At 44.9% G+C, this 13,833-nt stretch overlaps 1 protein-coding gene across 3 annotated transcripts in view; it reads left to right on the top strand.

Annotated features, from left to right (window-relative positions):
- Window positions 4,674-13,833, top strand: part of LUC7L (LUC7 like) — a 28,994-nt gene continuing 19,834 nt past the window's right edge. Inside the window, exons 1-4 of one of the 3 annotated variants that reach the window (XM_018040096.1) lie at window positions 4,986-5,408; window positions 5,705-5,775; window positions 6,761-6,855; window positions 11,121-11,219. In XM_018040096.1, coding sequence (XP_017895585.1) covers window positions 11,124-11,219 — 96 coding nt within the window. In that variant the 5' untranslated portion in view covers window positions 4,986-5,408; window positions 5,705-5,775; window positions 6,761-6,855; window positions 11,121-11,123. Of the gene's footprint in view, window positions 4,882-4,985; window positions 5,409-5,704; window positions 6,856-11,120; window positions 11,220-13,833 lie in introns of those variants that run through there. The other 2 variants (XM_018040094.1, XM_018040095.1) reach the window with 2 other exon arrangements.

The raw sequence follows: 13,833 nt of genomic DNA, 5'->3' as shown, positions 1-13,833 counted from the left end.
CCCCCACGCCCACCCAACCCACTGAGAACTGATGGAAATTTGTCTTTTTTGAGTGACCAGATGCTGCGCAGTTGAGAGGTTCAGAAAAATCACTTCTATCTGTTCAGAGAGGGGATCTGGATCCCCTCCAGATTTGAGTCCTTTAGTATGTAAATGAATCTCTCTGGACCCAGGCAGCCCCAGGGTCCTAGGTCTAGACTTTTAAGACTCCTGGACCTCACCATCCTTGAAATGTAAACACTTGGATCAAGATAACCAGCCTTTCTCCTCAGTACCTGGGCACCTAAGCCAGGCTGTAACTACTTGACCCTCTCAGAGAGATAAGGCAAGTTATTATACTTTTGAACCACAGCAATTAACTAGACAAATAATTACAGACCTAATTCTCCACCAGGCTTCTCTGGTGGCTCAGATGGTAAAGAATGGCTGCAATGCAGGAAACCCAGGTTCCATCCCTGGGTGTGGAGGATCCTCTGGAGAAGGGAGTGGCAACCCACTCCAGTACTCTTGCCTGGAGAATCCCATGGACAGAGGAGGCGGGCGGGCTACAGTTTATAGGGTTGCAAAGAGCTGGACACTACTGAAGTGACTTAGCCCGAACGCAGTTCTTTTAAGTATGTGGAGAGTCTCAGGGGACTAGGGATTTCTCTGGAGCACTGAGAAATGGAGAGAAGTCTTACTTGCTCATAGCTTCTTTCTGGGATCAGTGTGTATTCTGGTGTGCTGGGGCCACATGGTCGCAGTTACAATAAAGAGAATAAAGAGTTAAGGATCAAAGGAGAAGGAAGAAAATGGTCTGGGTTCAGATGCTATGATTATATTCTGAGAAAATACAAAGTTTTTTTTTTTTTTTTTTTTTTAAGATATTCTTTAACAGGTTTGGGCTTCCCTGGTGGCTCAGAGGGTAAAGAATCTGCCTGCAATGCAGGAGACACAGGTTCAGTCCCTAGGATGGGAAGATCCCCTGGGGAAGGCAGTGGGCTACCCGCTCCAGTATTCTTGCCTGGAGAATCCCATGGACAGAGGAGCGTGGCAGGCTAGAGTCCATGGGGTCGCAAAGAGTTGGACACGACTGAGCGACTAATTTTTCTTTTTTAAAACAGGTTAGAAATGTTTTCTTCTATTCCCGATTTCCTAATATCATTGTGAAATAAAATTAATATTTTATGACAAGACAAGAAAAATTTAAACATGGAAAGTTCTTGTCTGCCCTTTGGCCCCCTCTTCCCACATACTGTGCATTGTGTATCTGTGTTATACATGGACCAGCCTTCCCCTTCATGGAATACCAGTTCAACCATTAAGAGCAGCATTCTCCCAGCACCAACAAGATAACTCCTTAAAAGATAACATTCTTTCTTGATTTTGTATAGGGCCACATGACCTGCCATGATGACGCTTAGATCTGGTTGCCATGTAAATTGTCAATAATATGTCACTGATGAACATCCCTCTGTCTCAAAAAACTTATATAACTCTTCCTTGACTTCTAACGGTTCTCAGAGTTTTCTGAGAGGTTCTTCCTGGGCTATAATCCTCAAATTGACTTGAATAAAGTTTTTTATTTCTTTCTCAGGTCAATTGATTTATTCTTTGTCAACATCATCAACTTGCATTGAGTTTTATTAACTGTTTTTTTTTCTGCATCTCTTAAGGTGATCATGTGATTTTTCTTTAATCTTTTAAAGCAATAAATGCCATTAACTTTCTAAAGACAACTGATCCTTGTATTCCTAGATTAAACCAATTTGTTCATGGTCTATTACCCTTACACATGCTGCTAGATTTCACTTGCTGATGCTGTGTAGAAGGTTTGCCTCTGTGTTAGTGAGGGAGGTTGGATTATGCCACACTTCATTTTCCTACCCTTGTCTAGTCTTGTTATCAGTACTCTATTGGCCTCACAGAAGGAATTGGGCGGTGACCTTTCTATATTTTTTGGAGAGGTTTGTGGATTGGAATAATCTGTTCCTTTAAAAAGTTGGGTTGAATGTGGTTTATCTGCCTGACTACAGGATGCAGTAATGGGCCTGCTAGGAAGCTGAGAGGCTTGTGAAATACCCAGAGGCCAATGGCCTCCCCGTCATGGAATCCAACTGCTTCCACGACCCCAGCAAGATCCAGCTGCCAGAGGATGAAGACTGACTGGTTGCTGGAAGGCGCTTAAGAAGCACCAGCTTCTCTACCCTGCCTACTGTTCTGACCGCTTCTTAGAGCACCTAATTAAAAGGACTTGAAAGCGTGAAGAAAAAAGTTGAGTTGAAAACCAGATTTTTCGCCAGTATAAACTAGGTAGGCCTGATGCATTCTTTGAGGGAGAATTTTAAACTAAGATTTATTAATATCTTAATGCTGCATAAAATCCCACTTATTAGAGCAGGAAGGGACAGAAAGAAACTGCAGATAGTGAAGTGAAGTTCTGGGCAATGTTGAATTAAAAAAAACAGCAACACAGATACACACAATAAGGCAGCAGTGAGTTCAGTCTTACTTAGGATTTACTGAAAACAGTAACCCTGAAGACAGTAAGCTCTGAACTTCAGAACTGCTCTGAAGAAGTGTGTGAGGAGGTCAGTATATAGTATATACATGCTTTTGTTTCCATTTTTACATGTTCGCCATTTTTTTCCCTTTTTTCACCATTCCTTCATACATCTCAGACTGTCTTTTGAGATAATTTTCTTTCTGAAAGGCATCCTTCACACAGGCCTTTAGTGCAGACCTAGATTTAGTGCCGTTTCGGCTTTAGTTCCCCAGGAAGCAGAGCTTGACAGCAACGCTTTAGTACTGTTTTATTAAGGGCCTCCTTCCCAGGAAATTAGGAACGGGAGGAAAGCAGTGAGGCATGGAAGGAGCAGAGCACAAATGAGTAGGCGTCACTGCCCCAAGTCAGTGTCAGGCCATTGCCCCTTCGTGGTGTTACGCTGGGCACCTTGCTTTCCCAGAGGACTGTTCCTGGGCTCTAGGTAGCCAGTGGGTGCTAGCCAGAAGTGTTATGGGAAAAGTCACAAATTTGTCTACCAAATTATACCTCCAGTTGGTCCAAGTTTAAGTTTCATCACCTAGAATATAACTCCTCTGTGCTGCTGATTTGCACATGCATGGTCATGTCAGGCCTCAATGACAAGGGAAGCCTCTCGGTGGGGCAAGAAGTGCAAATTCCATGATGCGGCTACTGAGAGCAGTGGTGAGATGTTGGTACGGTTTCCCACCGTTGATTCCAAAGCCTTGGATGACTTAGGTATTGGGGACTGCAGTCAGAGGCTTCAAATATGACTACTGAAAAATCCCATCTTTATACACACAAGCTGGTCCTCACGTCAGAAGGTAGCATCTGGGGCTTCCCTAGCAGTCCAGTGGTTAAGAATCACCTGCCAATGAAGTGGACAAGGGTTCAATACTTGATCTGGGAAGATTCCACATTCTGCAGGACAATTAAACCTGTGCACTGCTGCTACCGAGCTCATGCTCCAGAGCTGCCGCCTCTGAAGCCCAAGCACCCTAGAGCCAGCGCTCTGCAGCAAGAGAAGCCACCACAATGAGAAGCCCACAGATCACAATTAGAGAGCGGTCTCTGCTCTCCAAAACTAGAGAAAGCTGGCGTACAGCAACCAAGACCCAGTGCAGCTGAAAAAAAAAAAAAAAGGCATGTTTTTCCCTCTTCTTGAATCTGCATTGGCCTTTTGACTTGCTTTGACCAACAGATAATGGTAGAAGGAGAGTTCTTGGGGTCTGAGCCTTGAGAGGACCGACAGCTTCCACTCCTTCCCTGGGGACAACCAGCTGCCACAGAAACGTGGGCTAGACTTCAGAATGTTTTGATCTCACATACAGAGATAAAAGCAGCATGGAGCACCACAGAGAGGCTGGGCATGTCAGTGCAGCCTTCTTGGATCTTTGCTTAGTTTCACACAAGCAATTTTGTGAACCCAGCCAAACCACCCAGAGCAAGGAGCCCGGGGCTGGCTAATCCCTGCCTAAGCACCGCAGAAAAATGAGAAATAATGAATCCATTTTGCTTTACACTGTTATGTTTTGAAGTGACTTACTATACAGAAATAAATACTTGACCTTCTTTACAGTAAAATGGATTTCTTGATATAAAGCAACGCTGTTCAGGATCCCGTGTCAGTCAGTCAGGCCTCCTGCAGGCCTTCGGGTGTGGGGACACTGCAGTCAGGACAAGCGTGGACAAGATGTCCCAATACACGTCTGGAGACATGGACAGTTCCAGTGGTAGGCGTTACGGTTCCCTACTGTCTGCTGTACGCATGTGTCAGAGGTTCATTGTCAGCCTTGGAAGTGGCCAGGCCACTGTGAACTCAGAGGGGGACTACCAGCAAGTAGAAGTCACAGAACCTAACTAATTCCACGCTCAATTTAACTTTCACAAAAGTCAGTTGTCAGGCACCATTTTCACAGGTGTAAAAAAATAGTCTGAAAGTAGCTAAATGATATTTACAGGTTCACGACTAGCAAGAAAACACGGGATTTATTTTCCTTTATTGCAGTTTCGCCTAGGTGGAGCTTGGAAGTTTTAGGCTCCAGAGTAAAATCAGGGAGGGAATTAGCCCCGCCCCCTGAGCAGTTTGCTTGCGTAATTTGCGCAATGGAACGTCAGGCCCGCCTTAAGACCACATTTCCCAGCAGGCCACGTGCCGGCGCCGACGCACTTCCTCCCGGCGTTCCTCGCGTCGAGAAGGAGCCAAGCGGGCTCGAGACCGACAGGACCAGCTTTCGTCGCCGTCGCCGCTGCCGCTGCCGCTGCTGCCACTTGAGAGAAGCCGTCGCGGCCACCCCTGCCGCTCCCGCCGGCCACCATGTCCGCCCAGGCGCAGATGCGGGCCCTGCTGGACCAGCTCATGGGCACGGCCCGGGACGGTGAGTCGGGGCGGCCGGCCAGGCGAGGGCTGGGGCGGGAGCGAAGCGAGGCCGCCGGGCGGCCTGAGGCGGGGGCCGCGACCGTCTGCGCCTGCGCGGGCACCCTCCCCTCCCCCGCGCGCCGACCGCGGGCGCCGGGCCTTTGTCTGAGCCTTCCCTGCCGGCGTGGGTCCCCGGCGGGCTCCTCCCTCGGAGCCCGTGCTGTCGGTGGGGCGCCAGCCCCCTCCCGGTTGACCTTGCTGCGATTTCTCCGCCCTCCGGCGGCCCTCGCCTCTCCTCGAACCGGGAGTCGGCGAAGGGCTGCAGCCAGCGTGGGCTCAGGTCGCTGGCAGCGGGCTGGCGGAGCTCCTCCACCCGAGGGAGCCGGATGGGCCTGGAAACCCTGCCGTTGTTGTTCTGTACCATTGTAAGGGGAGCCGTAAATTGAGCTTTTCTAACGTGGGTTCCTGCCGCGTGCTTTTCCAGCCCCCTCTTTCCCCAGCCACACTTGGAGAGCTTCTGTTTAGCCTGCGCTTGGCAGTCGTTAGGTAGGTTGTGCTGTAGGGAGGAACGCAATATCATGATGGTTGTCTCAGGAGAAAGCGGTTGGATCTTTGCAAACTATGTACCTGCTGCGGTTTGTGTTTTCTTTTCTACCGAAGTAATGAAGTTGTAAGTTCACACTGGCACATTCGCAGGGCTGTGCAGATTCATTGCACTTTATTTCATAGGTGAATAAGTGCTTTTTAGCTTTCTTTGTATATTGAGTTGCTTTTGAATTGCTTCCCATATTTTTATTTCATACAAACTGAACAATTGTGGCCCCTCTATTTTATTTATAAAGGTTCAGTGTATCTTTGCCTGCCTACATCAATCTGCAAGGGAGTTGCAGAAAAGCCTCATGTTCATCGAGCCGTGAGTCACAACCAATTTTTAAGCTGTTATAACAAAAAAGTGTTTGCTTTTTTTCACAAGTAACTTTAAAAGTGTAGTTTAGAAAGAAAACATTTTCAATAAAAAGACACTACATTAATCCTGGATGCTTGCAAATCCTGAAATATATTCCTCCTTTAGTTTTACACAGCTCTGTGTCATATACACAGATTAGCTTTAAAATCTGTCACATTCCACTTTGCCTTTACTTTTATGTATCATTCCCCTGACTTCCTTACTGCAGGTTGGGCAAGAAAACTTTTCCTTTAAAACTTTTCAACAGCGGGCATAAAATTCTGCAGCTGAGGTCTTGAAGAATGCAGATGGGTACAGTATTGTTGGAACTCACAGTGTGTATTGACTAACCTGGTTCCTTTTTTGCTTTTTCTCCCTTGGTATTGTCTTGTTAAAAGTGACTTCCAGGTGCCAACTCTTTTTTTTTAAGGGTGGGGGTTAAAGGGGGAGAGGTAGACTAAGTCTAGCTTATTTATCAGTCAGTAATAGAAAGGGAAAGCTTTCTTCATATAATTCTGGGCAAAATATTGCCTATACATTTGTCTGTAGCAAAATGATTAGTAAGAAGCTTTTGTTGGAAACTACCAGCTTTTAAGTCATACGTGGTGATTCATGGCCCTCTGATTAGCATGGGTTTTGGTATCTCATGGCCCACATGTATGTGTGGGGCTAATGGCCTTTTGGTGCTCAACATTTTACTTCTGACTCTTTGATCTCTTTGGCACAATGACGGAGTCAGATCTCATTAAGCGTCATTCTTCATGATATACCTAGCATCAAAAATCATCTGTGTTTTGTTCCAGTTGTAAAAAAAAAAAAACACAAAAAACCGTCTAGGTCAGCTTTTCAGAGTATTTGGTAGTCTGCAGATCATCCAGGTGAATTGTACCAGATATGCTTTTGTGCTTAATGTGATAATATTGTCTTATTTAAAACCACACATGAATTTCAGGAGACGAAACCAGACAGAGGGTCAAGTTTACAGATGATCGTGTCTGCAAGAGTCACCTTCTGGACTGCTGCCCCCACGACATTCTGGCTGGGACGGTAGGTGCATTTGGGGGGATGTCCTAGGATACTCAGACATGGGTGCTCTGCAGGCAGTGGGGTGGTTCAGGCTGAATTGTGTTTTCCTTTACTAAGCAGAAATTACCTGCTGTCCTTTAAATGATAAGTTCCGTTAGCTTGGTGACATTTTATATAATGTTATTTCACTTCTATAAAGTTCTGTTGGTAAGGTTTTCGGGTTTTGGGAGAGTTATTTATACTGAGATATTCATAAGTTAAGTATTACTGGTCTCCTTTGGCTTTCGCTAAAAGAGTACTTAAGGTTAGCTTGTAGCTCTGTAAGATTATGGGTTGGTTTGTTTTCAGGTTAAACACATACTAGTTTTTTGATCTGGTAACAGGATATGGTTTTCCCAGATTGTAGGTTTTTGAAATATGTGGATTAATATTAGTTTGCAGTTTCGTGTTAAACCACCCTTTCAAGAAGTCAGTACATGACCTGATAAGTATAGAACTCTACAATTTTAAGTTCATTTCAGATGAACCAAACAGATAAATGCTAGTTTTGCAGAATGAACATTTATTCAAATGTTAGTATTATTTATTCCAATGTTAAATAGTATTTAAGAAGACTAAAGAGTGTCAGATTATCTACCATGATTCAGCCACTTATAGAAAATGCGTCCCATAAACACCATTACCATTTTAAGATGTCACATTCCCCTCATGTAATGTAAAAATTGTCTCCTCATTTTAAGGGTCCAATATGCATGTGCTGGGAACACTTTTTTTTAGGATTGATTAGTGCTTTTGTCATTACCACTTCAGGGAGGAGTTTCTGGAACACTGAGCTAGCTGGTGTATTAAGTCTTCTGAGGCTGGACCTTCTGACAGCAAGTAGGAAGTGGCTGCAAAGCCTCACGCCTCTGTTAGCTGAGGTCTTGCCTGCAGTTGACTGGTATGATTGCTGAGTGCTCTGGATCATGGGGGTGCCATCACTGTAGACTGCTGCCTTCCACTGGTCATAGCAGGCAGCCTGACTTGGAGTAGGCAGCGTCCTGAGCTACAGTTGTTGGTAGGTCTTAGTGGGAGAAGTCGGAGGAAGTAGAGGGACACGCACCAGAGTGAAACATTTCAGCCGTGGTTTTTGGAACGCCGATGAGGGAGGGCATTTCCTACAGATGTTTAGTGTGCTGCTGCTGCTGTCACTCCAGTCGTGTCCGACTCTGTGTGACCCCATAGACGGCAGCCCACCAAGCTCCCCCGTCCCTGAGATTCTCCAGGCAAGAACACTGGAGTGGGTTGCCATTGCCTTCTCCAATGTATGAAAGTGAAAAGGGAAAGTGAAGTCGCTCAGTCATGTCCGACTCTTAGCGACTCCATGGACCGCAGCCTACCAGACTCCTCCGTCCATGGGATTTTCCAGGCAAGAGTTCTGGAGTGGGGTGCCATTGCCTTCTCCGTGTATTAGGTATAGCTTAATTTGCCAAGTATTTACTGGACAAGTACTCTGTCAGGCACTGGGGATGTGGTACAAAAAATGTTTACTCTCATCTAATGGAGAAACAAGACAGACAGTAAATAGCAAGTAGGTTCTGGACTGCTTTGGATAGGGCGATATGGAAAGGCCTCTCAGGATACTGGAGCAGAGACCTCAATGCTGAGAGAACACACAGGTGCACCTTTAGGGGAATAGTGCTCAAGGTGGCTGGTGGAGCCAAGGGAAGCAGGAGTGTATGTGGGTTGGTGTGGGTCAGGGGGAGGAGGCAGAGACTGGGGCTTTGATGAGAGGCCAGGGACTGAGCAGTGTCACTGCCGTCCCCGTTGGACAGGCAAGTCAAACCGAGAAGAGAGCTCAGGAGACCTGTTTTCATGAAAAGGTGCAGTGAATAAGTGTTGGGGCTGCTGAAGTCCGTTGAGATGAGGGCCGGAAATTTGGGTGGAGAATGTAAAGATGGAGCCTTATGGCTGTGGGCTCCTGGGTGGCAGGGTTACAGTCTGCTGTGCTCCATGGAGATGGACTGAGTATAAGCCACAGGGCAGTGGTTAGAACCTTCAGCACGCTAAGGGCTGCTCCAGGCCCTCTCCTGTCAGTAGAGGTGAGGCAGCAGAGGAATGGAATGGGAAAACGGTGTATTGGTAGTAAGACCAGAGGGATAGCTGGAGGGAAGGCAGTGTAACTTGTCTCTGGAAGAACTTTGGTTTTCCGAAAGTTCTCTGAAGAGCCTTTATTGCTCTTCGCTGCTGCTGTGTGAGACCTCTGGAGGGTAGAGAACACAGATACTTGTGCGGTTACAAAAGAAAAGAAAAGACCTGGCATGCTGCATTTGACAGCCACTTGCAGTATTTGGAAGAAGTGAATGAGTGAGGTGTTTCGGTTCTGCTGGGTGGTTGGCTGCCAGAGGGGCTGGCTAGCACTTCTGCCTCCCTGGCAGAGTTGCAGAGCGGCCTTCAGAGACACACGGAGCCCCGGGCCTGTCTCTCTCCTGCTTCGGCAGTGGCCGCTCGAGCACTCCCATCTGAAGGAGGTGTTGGTCAATTCTGCTTCGTGTGTGGTTCCCTAATATTGAAACTTTCTTGACAGTTGAAGTTTTTAGAATGGAAGTTGATTTGCACTTAAGATTTTTAGTACTTAGTGGTTTTGTTGCTTGCTTCATCTGGAAGTAGTTTTTCTTTGAGCAATAGAATGGTTGTTAGCATTTAAAGAATTTCTAAGAGCTGTCTCTCGTTTTTTCAGCTATAGCACTTAGTTACCTTTGTGTATTTTTTTTTTGGCTATGCAGCATGTGGGATCATAGTTTCTTGAATAGAGATCAAACCCGCACCCCCTGCTTTGAAAGTATGGAGTGTTAACCGCTGGACCACTAGGGAAATCCAGAAGCTGTGTATATATATATAAAATATGTTTTTTTAAATACATTTATTCACTTATTATCTTTGGCTGTGCTGGTTCTTCGTTGCTGCATGGAATTCTCTCTAGTTGTAGCAAGCGGTCTGCTCATTCGGTGTCTTCTCATTGCGGTGGCTTCTCTTGTGGAGCGTGGGCTTCAGTAGTTGCAGCTCTCGGGCTCTAGAACAGCAGCTCAGTAGTTGTGGCCCATGGGCTTAGTTCAGAAGCTGTGTACTTTTTAAGGATTATGTTTGGTATTTAAAAGAGTGAATGAAGCAGAATTTGCCAGCTTTACAATGACAGCAATTCTAGTTGCAGCTTTGGCTTTTAGAACTTGTGTGTCCTCTGGATTCCCCATGTAACCAACATACAGAAGCTGCACATGACCTCATAGTAAGCGTATGAAGGAGAACAGAGCTTTTGCATTTACCATTTGGTCAAAATGAATATGAACTCCACCCTAGGCAGCCCACTCCTGGCTCTGTCACTGGTGATGCGGTAGGACATTTTGTCATAAGGATGGCTGCACCTTCTGAGATTAGGGCTGAAGAGCTGCATCCTGTCCCAGACTGTTAAGGAGTTTGTAATCCATGAAGGATTTTGTTAACCTCGTTTTGAACACACTTGTAGTTTGAGCTGAAGGATTTCTGGACTCTGCTGCTCTTTGTTCCCTTGTTAGGCAGGTGTGCTTGTGTCCAGCAGCGTGGGCTCCCGAGGCATCTCCTCACCAGGCTGTTGGGGTTTGTTAATTGGCACTTTCTGACTTGTTAACCTGACCCTCAGCATCCGAACGTCCCTGTTGCTGTTGAGATGACCGCAGACAGGAGTGGAGGGGGTCCCTGTACAGGGTCCTTACTTAGGACTTAGGGAAGAAATGCACGCTGCTGTCTAATTGTTCTGTCTGTGCTCACAATGTGCAGTAGCGCATCAGGCTGGTCTTACTGGTAACCCAGATAATTTGTTTTGGGGAAAGAGCCTTTTGTCTTTCACGTGGGATCTCTGTGATTTAGACTTCAGTGGTCAGAAGGAATGCATGGAAACGTGTTGCTGTCAGTGATACTCTTGCTTCCTGGCCTTCTTGCCACCCCTTCCCCCATGCTGCTCTTTACTGAATAGACATTTCTACACTCATGAGATGATAATAATGGTGAAGCTAAGTAATGAAAGATAGTCTAGTAATCTCTGGTCCCATAGGAGATAGAGATCATTACACTGAAGTGCACCTTTTCTGAGTGTCATGTAATCGTGGTAGAAAAAGGAAAATAAGACTTTTTGGCCACATCGTTTCTTAATTTTCTTATCATAGTCAGCATTCAAAAAAGCATTGTTGATTTTGATGGCAGTTATCACCAGGTCATGTGCTTCCTCCAAATAGTTAGATGTTTGTGTGTAAATTTTTGTTTCTCTTTCACAGCGCATGGACTTAGGAGAATGTACCAAAATCCACGACTTGGCCCTCCGAGCAGATTATGAGATTGCAAGTAAAGAAAGGGACCTCTTTTTTGAGTTGGATGTAAGTTTTATTTGATGTTAATTGTTCCCTACTGTGAAGAGCCAAATACTGCACTAACAAGAATAATGTAATGTGTGTAAGTTATGATGCAAAATGATAAAGCAGATGTTACTCCAGCACTCTGGCTGGGAGCGAGGATGTGGCCGGGGCCGCTCTGTGTCTGTGTGTCCACCGCCCCCACTCTTCTACCTTTCGTGCTGTGTTGTTTCCTTTAACGTGTTTATTATATATTTTATGATTTCTTGGACATGATGTTTGTTCTTGCTTTTGAACTTGCAGATGGATTTATAGTGGAGGTAATCTTGGTGACTTTATTTTTCCTTCAGTGCTGTGTTCCTTTACATACTTCTGGGTGTGGTTTGGTTTCATTGCTACATTTCATAGCTCCCTGAGCTGTCCATTCTGTATTCACAGACAGCTGGGTTGATTCTAGTGGGTTTTTTGTTTTTGTTTGTCTTTTTTATTATGAATAGTGTTATAAATGATCTTGAATATCTTGGTACACGTGTACAACAGTTAACCTAGGGTATATTTTTAAGAGAAGAATTGCTTGCTCGTAGGATCTGCACGTTTATTCTTGCAAGGTTTTTTTCTTTTTCCTCCCTAATTTTTGATGAAGTGTATCAGTTTACCCATTTAATAAAGCGAACATACCCTTACCAATGCTTGCTATGATCAGGCCATTAAATCTTTTGCAGTTTAGTCATTATTAACTAGTATTTCGTAACTTTTGTCATTTTTCCCTCCCAAAAGAGCCGTTTTTAGACCCTTTCCCTAATTCATCCATCTCCCCGCCATGAATGTTTTTGTTGTTGCTGTTGGTTGTCCCCTCCGTGAAATTTTGATAACACAGATACCCAGCATGTCAGTTTATGTGCTGTGATCCTTTACAGGTCACGTATCATCGTACTAAGATTTTCTTCACTCTTTGAGACCAGTTTTCATTCCTGTCCCCATTGGGAATCCACGATTTGGTCACTTTATTTTGTTAATTTATTTTAGGGTATGCTGTGCAGCTTGTGGGATGTTAGATCACCTTCCAGGGATTGAACAAGGACTCCTGCAGTGGAGGCGTGAAGTCCTAACCACTGGATCATAGGGATTCCGATAGAGCCACTCCGTTTTAGTTTTTTTCTTTTTCTGAGTCCTCCATTCCTAGAGTAAGCAGAGGTCAGTGAGGGGTTTGATGCCATTCAGGTTCCTGGGTGAAGACTGAGGACACACTGAGCTTGGTGGGAGGAAGTCAGAGGAAAGGAAAGGTGTTTTTTTTTTTTCCCTTCCAGTAGACATTTTAGAGGATGTATTGTAGCTGGAGTAAATTCTACTTAAATCAGTAATCTTAAAAAGTGGTTAAAATTACCATTTCTTTTTCAAGTGCATCAGTGTTGAATCCTGTTGGGATACCAGGTTTCAGAAACACAGGAACAAAGATGTATGGGTTAAATTTTTACTTTGAGTTATGTAGCTTTTTGTATCACAAATGTTAGGATTTCTGCTGAATTAGAATGTCTGTGTACTTTTTAAATGGCCTGATGAATTCAGTATTTAAGAACAGAGTAATGGGAGAAATTGAGAATACAGAAAGACTGAAACATATGGTAATTTAGTATTTTTATGTGCAGAAAGACTGAAACATATGGTAATTTAGTATTTTTATGCGGGGCATGTGTTCAGCCACTGTGGAGAAGATGAGTTTTTTTAATGAACAGTATTAGAAACTGTGGATTACCCAGTTAGTGAAAAACTGGGTTGGAGCCCCCAAAAGAGAATTTTGTTTTGCCATCTTGACATGTTATAAACCCTAAGAAGCTGTAAGGTGAAGATGGATACATGTTTTCTGTATAAAAACTTAAAAAATACTAGCATATCAAGAATTCCCATATATAAAGTAAGAATTCAGCTGAGACACAATATCTGCAGCATATGAAAGGCAGATATCTTTCACGATAAAGCTCATCATGGTTGAAAAGGACTGTAGCAACAGCTGAATAGAAAACGATTGGAGGATAAAGGACATTTTTAGTGGGCATCTGACCCTGTGATGGGTACTCACCTTCACTGAGACTGAGGAGCTGGAGAGGTGGGTAACTCCGACGCACCTCTTGGATGGTGGAGCCCGAGGCTGGGAAGGCAGCTGGTGGCAGCGCCAGCTCTGAGCGAATCTGGTGACACACTTGCTGTGAACGAAGGTCAGGCTGCTTCAGAATGCTCCTGCAGCATCGCAGCCTGCGGGCTCCATCGGTGAGGGCTTGGGTCACGCTGTTGCTCTCTACAGTGGGATGATGTGCAGCTGCGGAAGGAGGGTTGAGGTAGTGAAATTATGTGCAAGATAAAGTGGGAAAACTGGTGTGTGTGATATGATGACTTCCATAGTGTGATTTTTAAAAAGAAAGGGTGTTTAGTGTTGTTGACATGCTTAGATCTACAGAGTAGTTGTAGAAGGAACAAGACTCTGAGCACTTTCGTCTTAGTTGGAGGGCTAGAGTAGGTCACGATGTTTTTGTACTGTGAAAATTTACCATTTAGAGGAGTACCTTTTCCAATTTAAAAGGTGACCACCCCTCCTTCCAGCTCCTTAAAAATCATATCTGAGGGTATTCCCTGATAGTCCAGA

This window comes from Capra hircus, chromosome 25 (assembly GCF_001704415.2).
Source record: "Capra hircus breed San Clemente chromosome 25, ASM170441v1, whole genome shotgun sequence".
Lineage (NCBI taxonomy): Eukaryota > Metazoa > Chordata > Mammalia > Artiodactyla > Bovidae > Capra > Capra hircus.
Note: the sequence above shows the minus strand (reverse complement) of the source record. Positions and strands in the feature narration are given on the sequence as shown.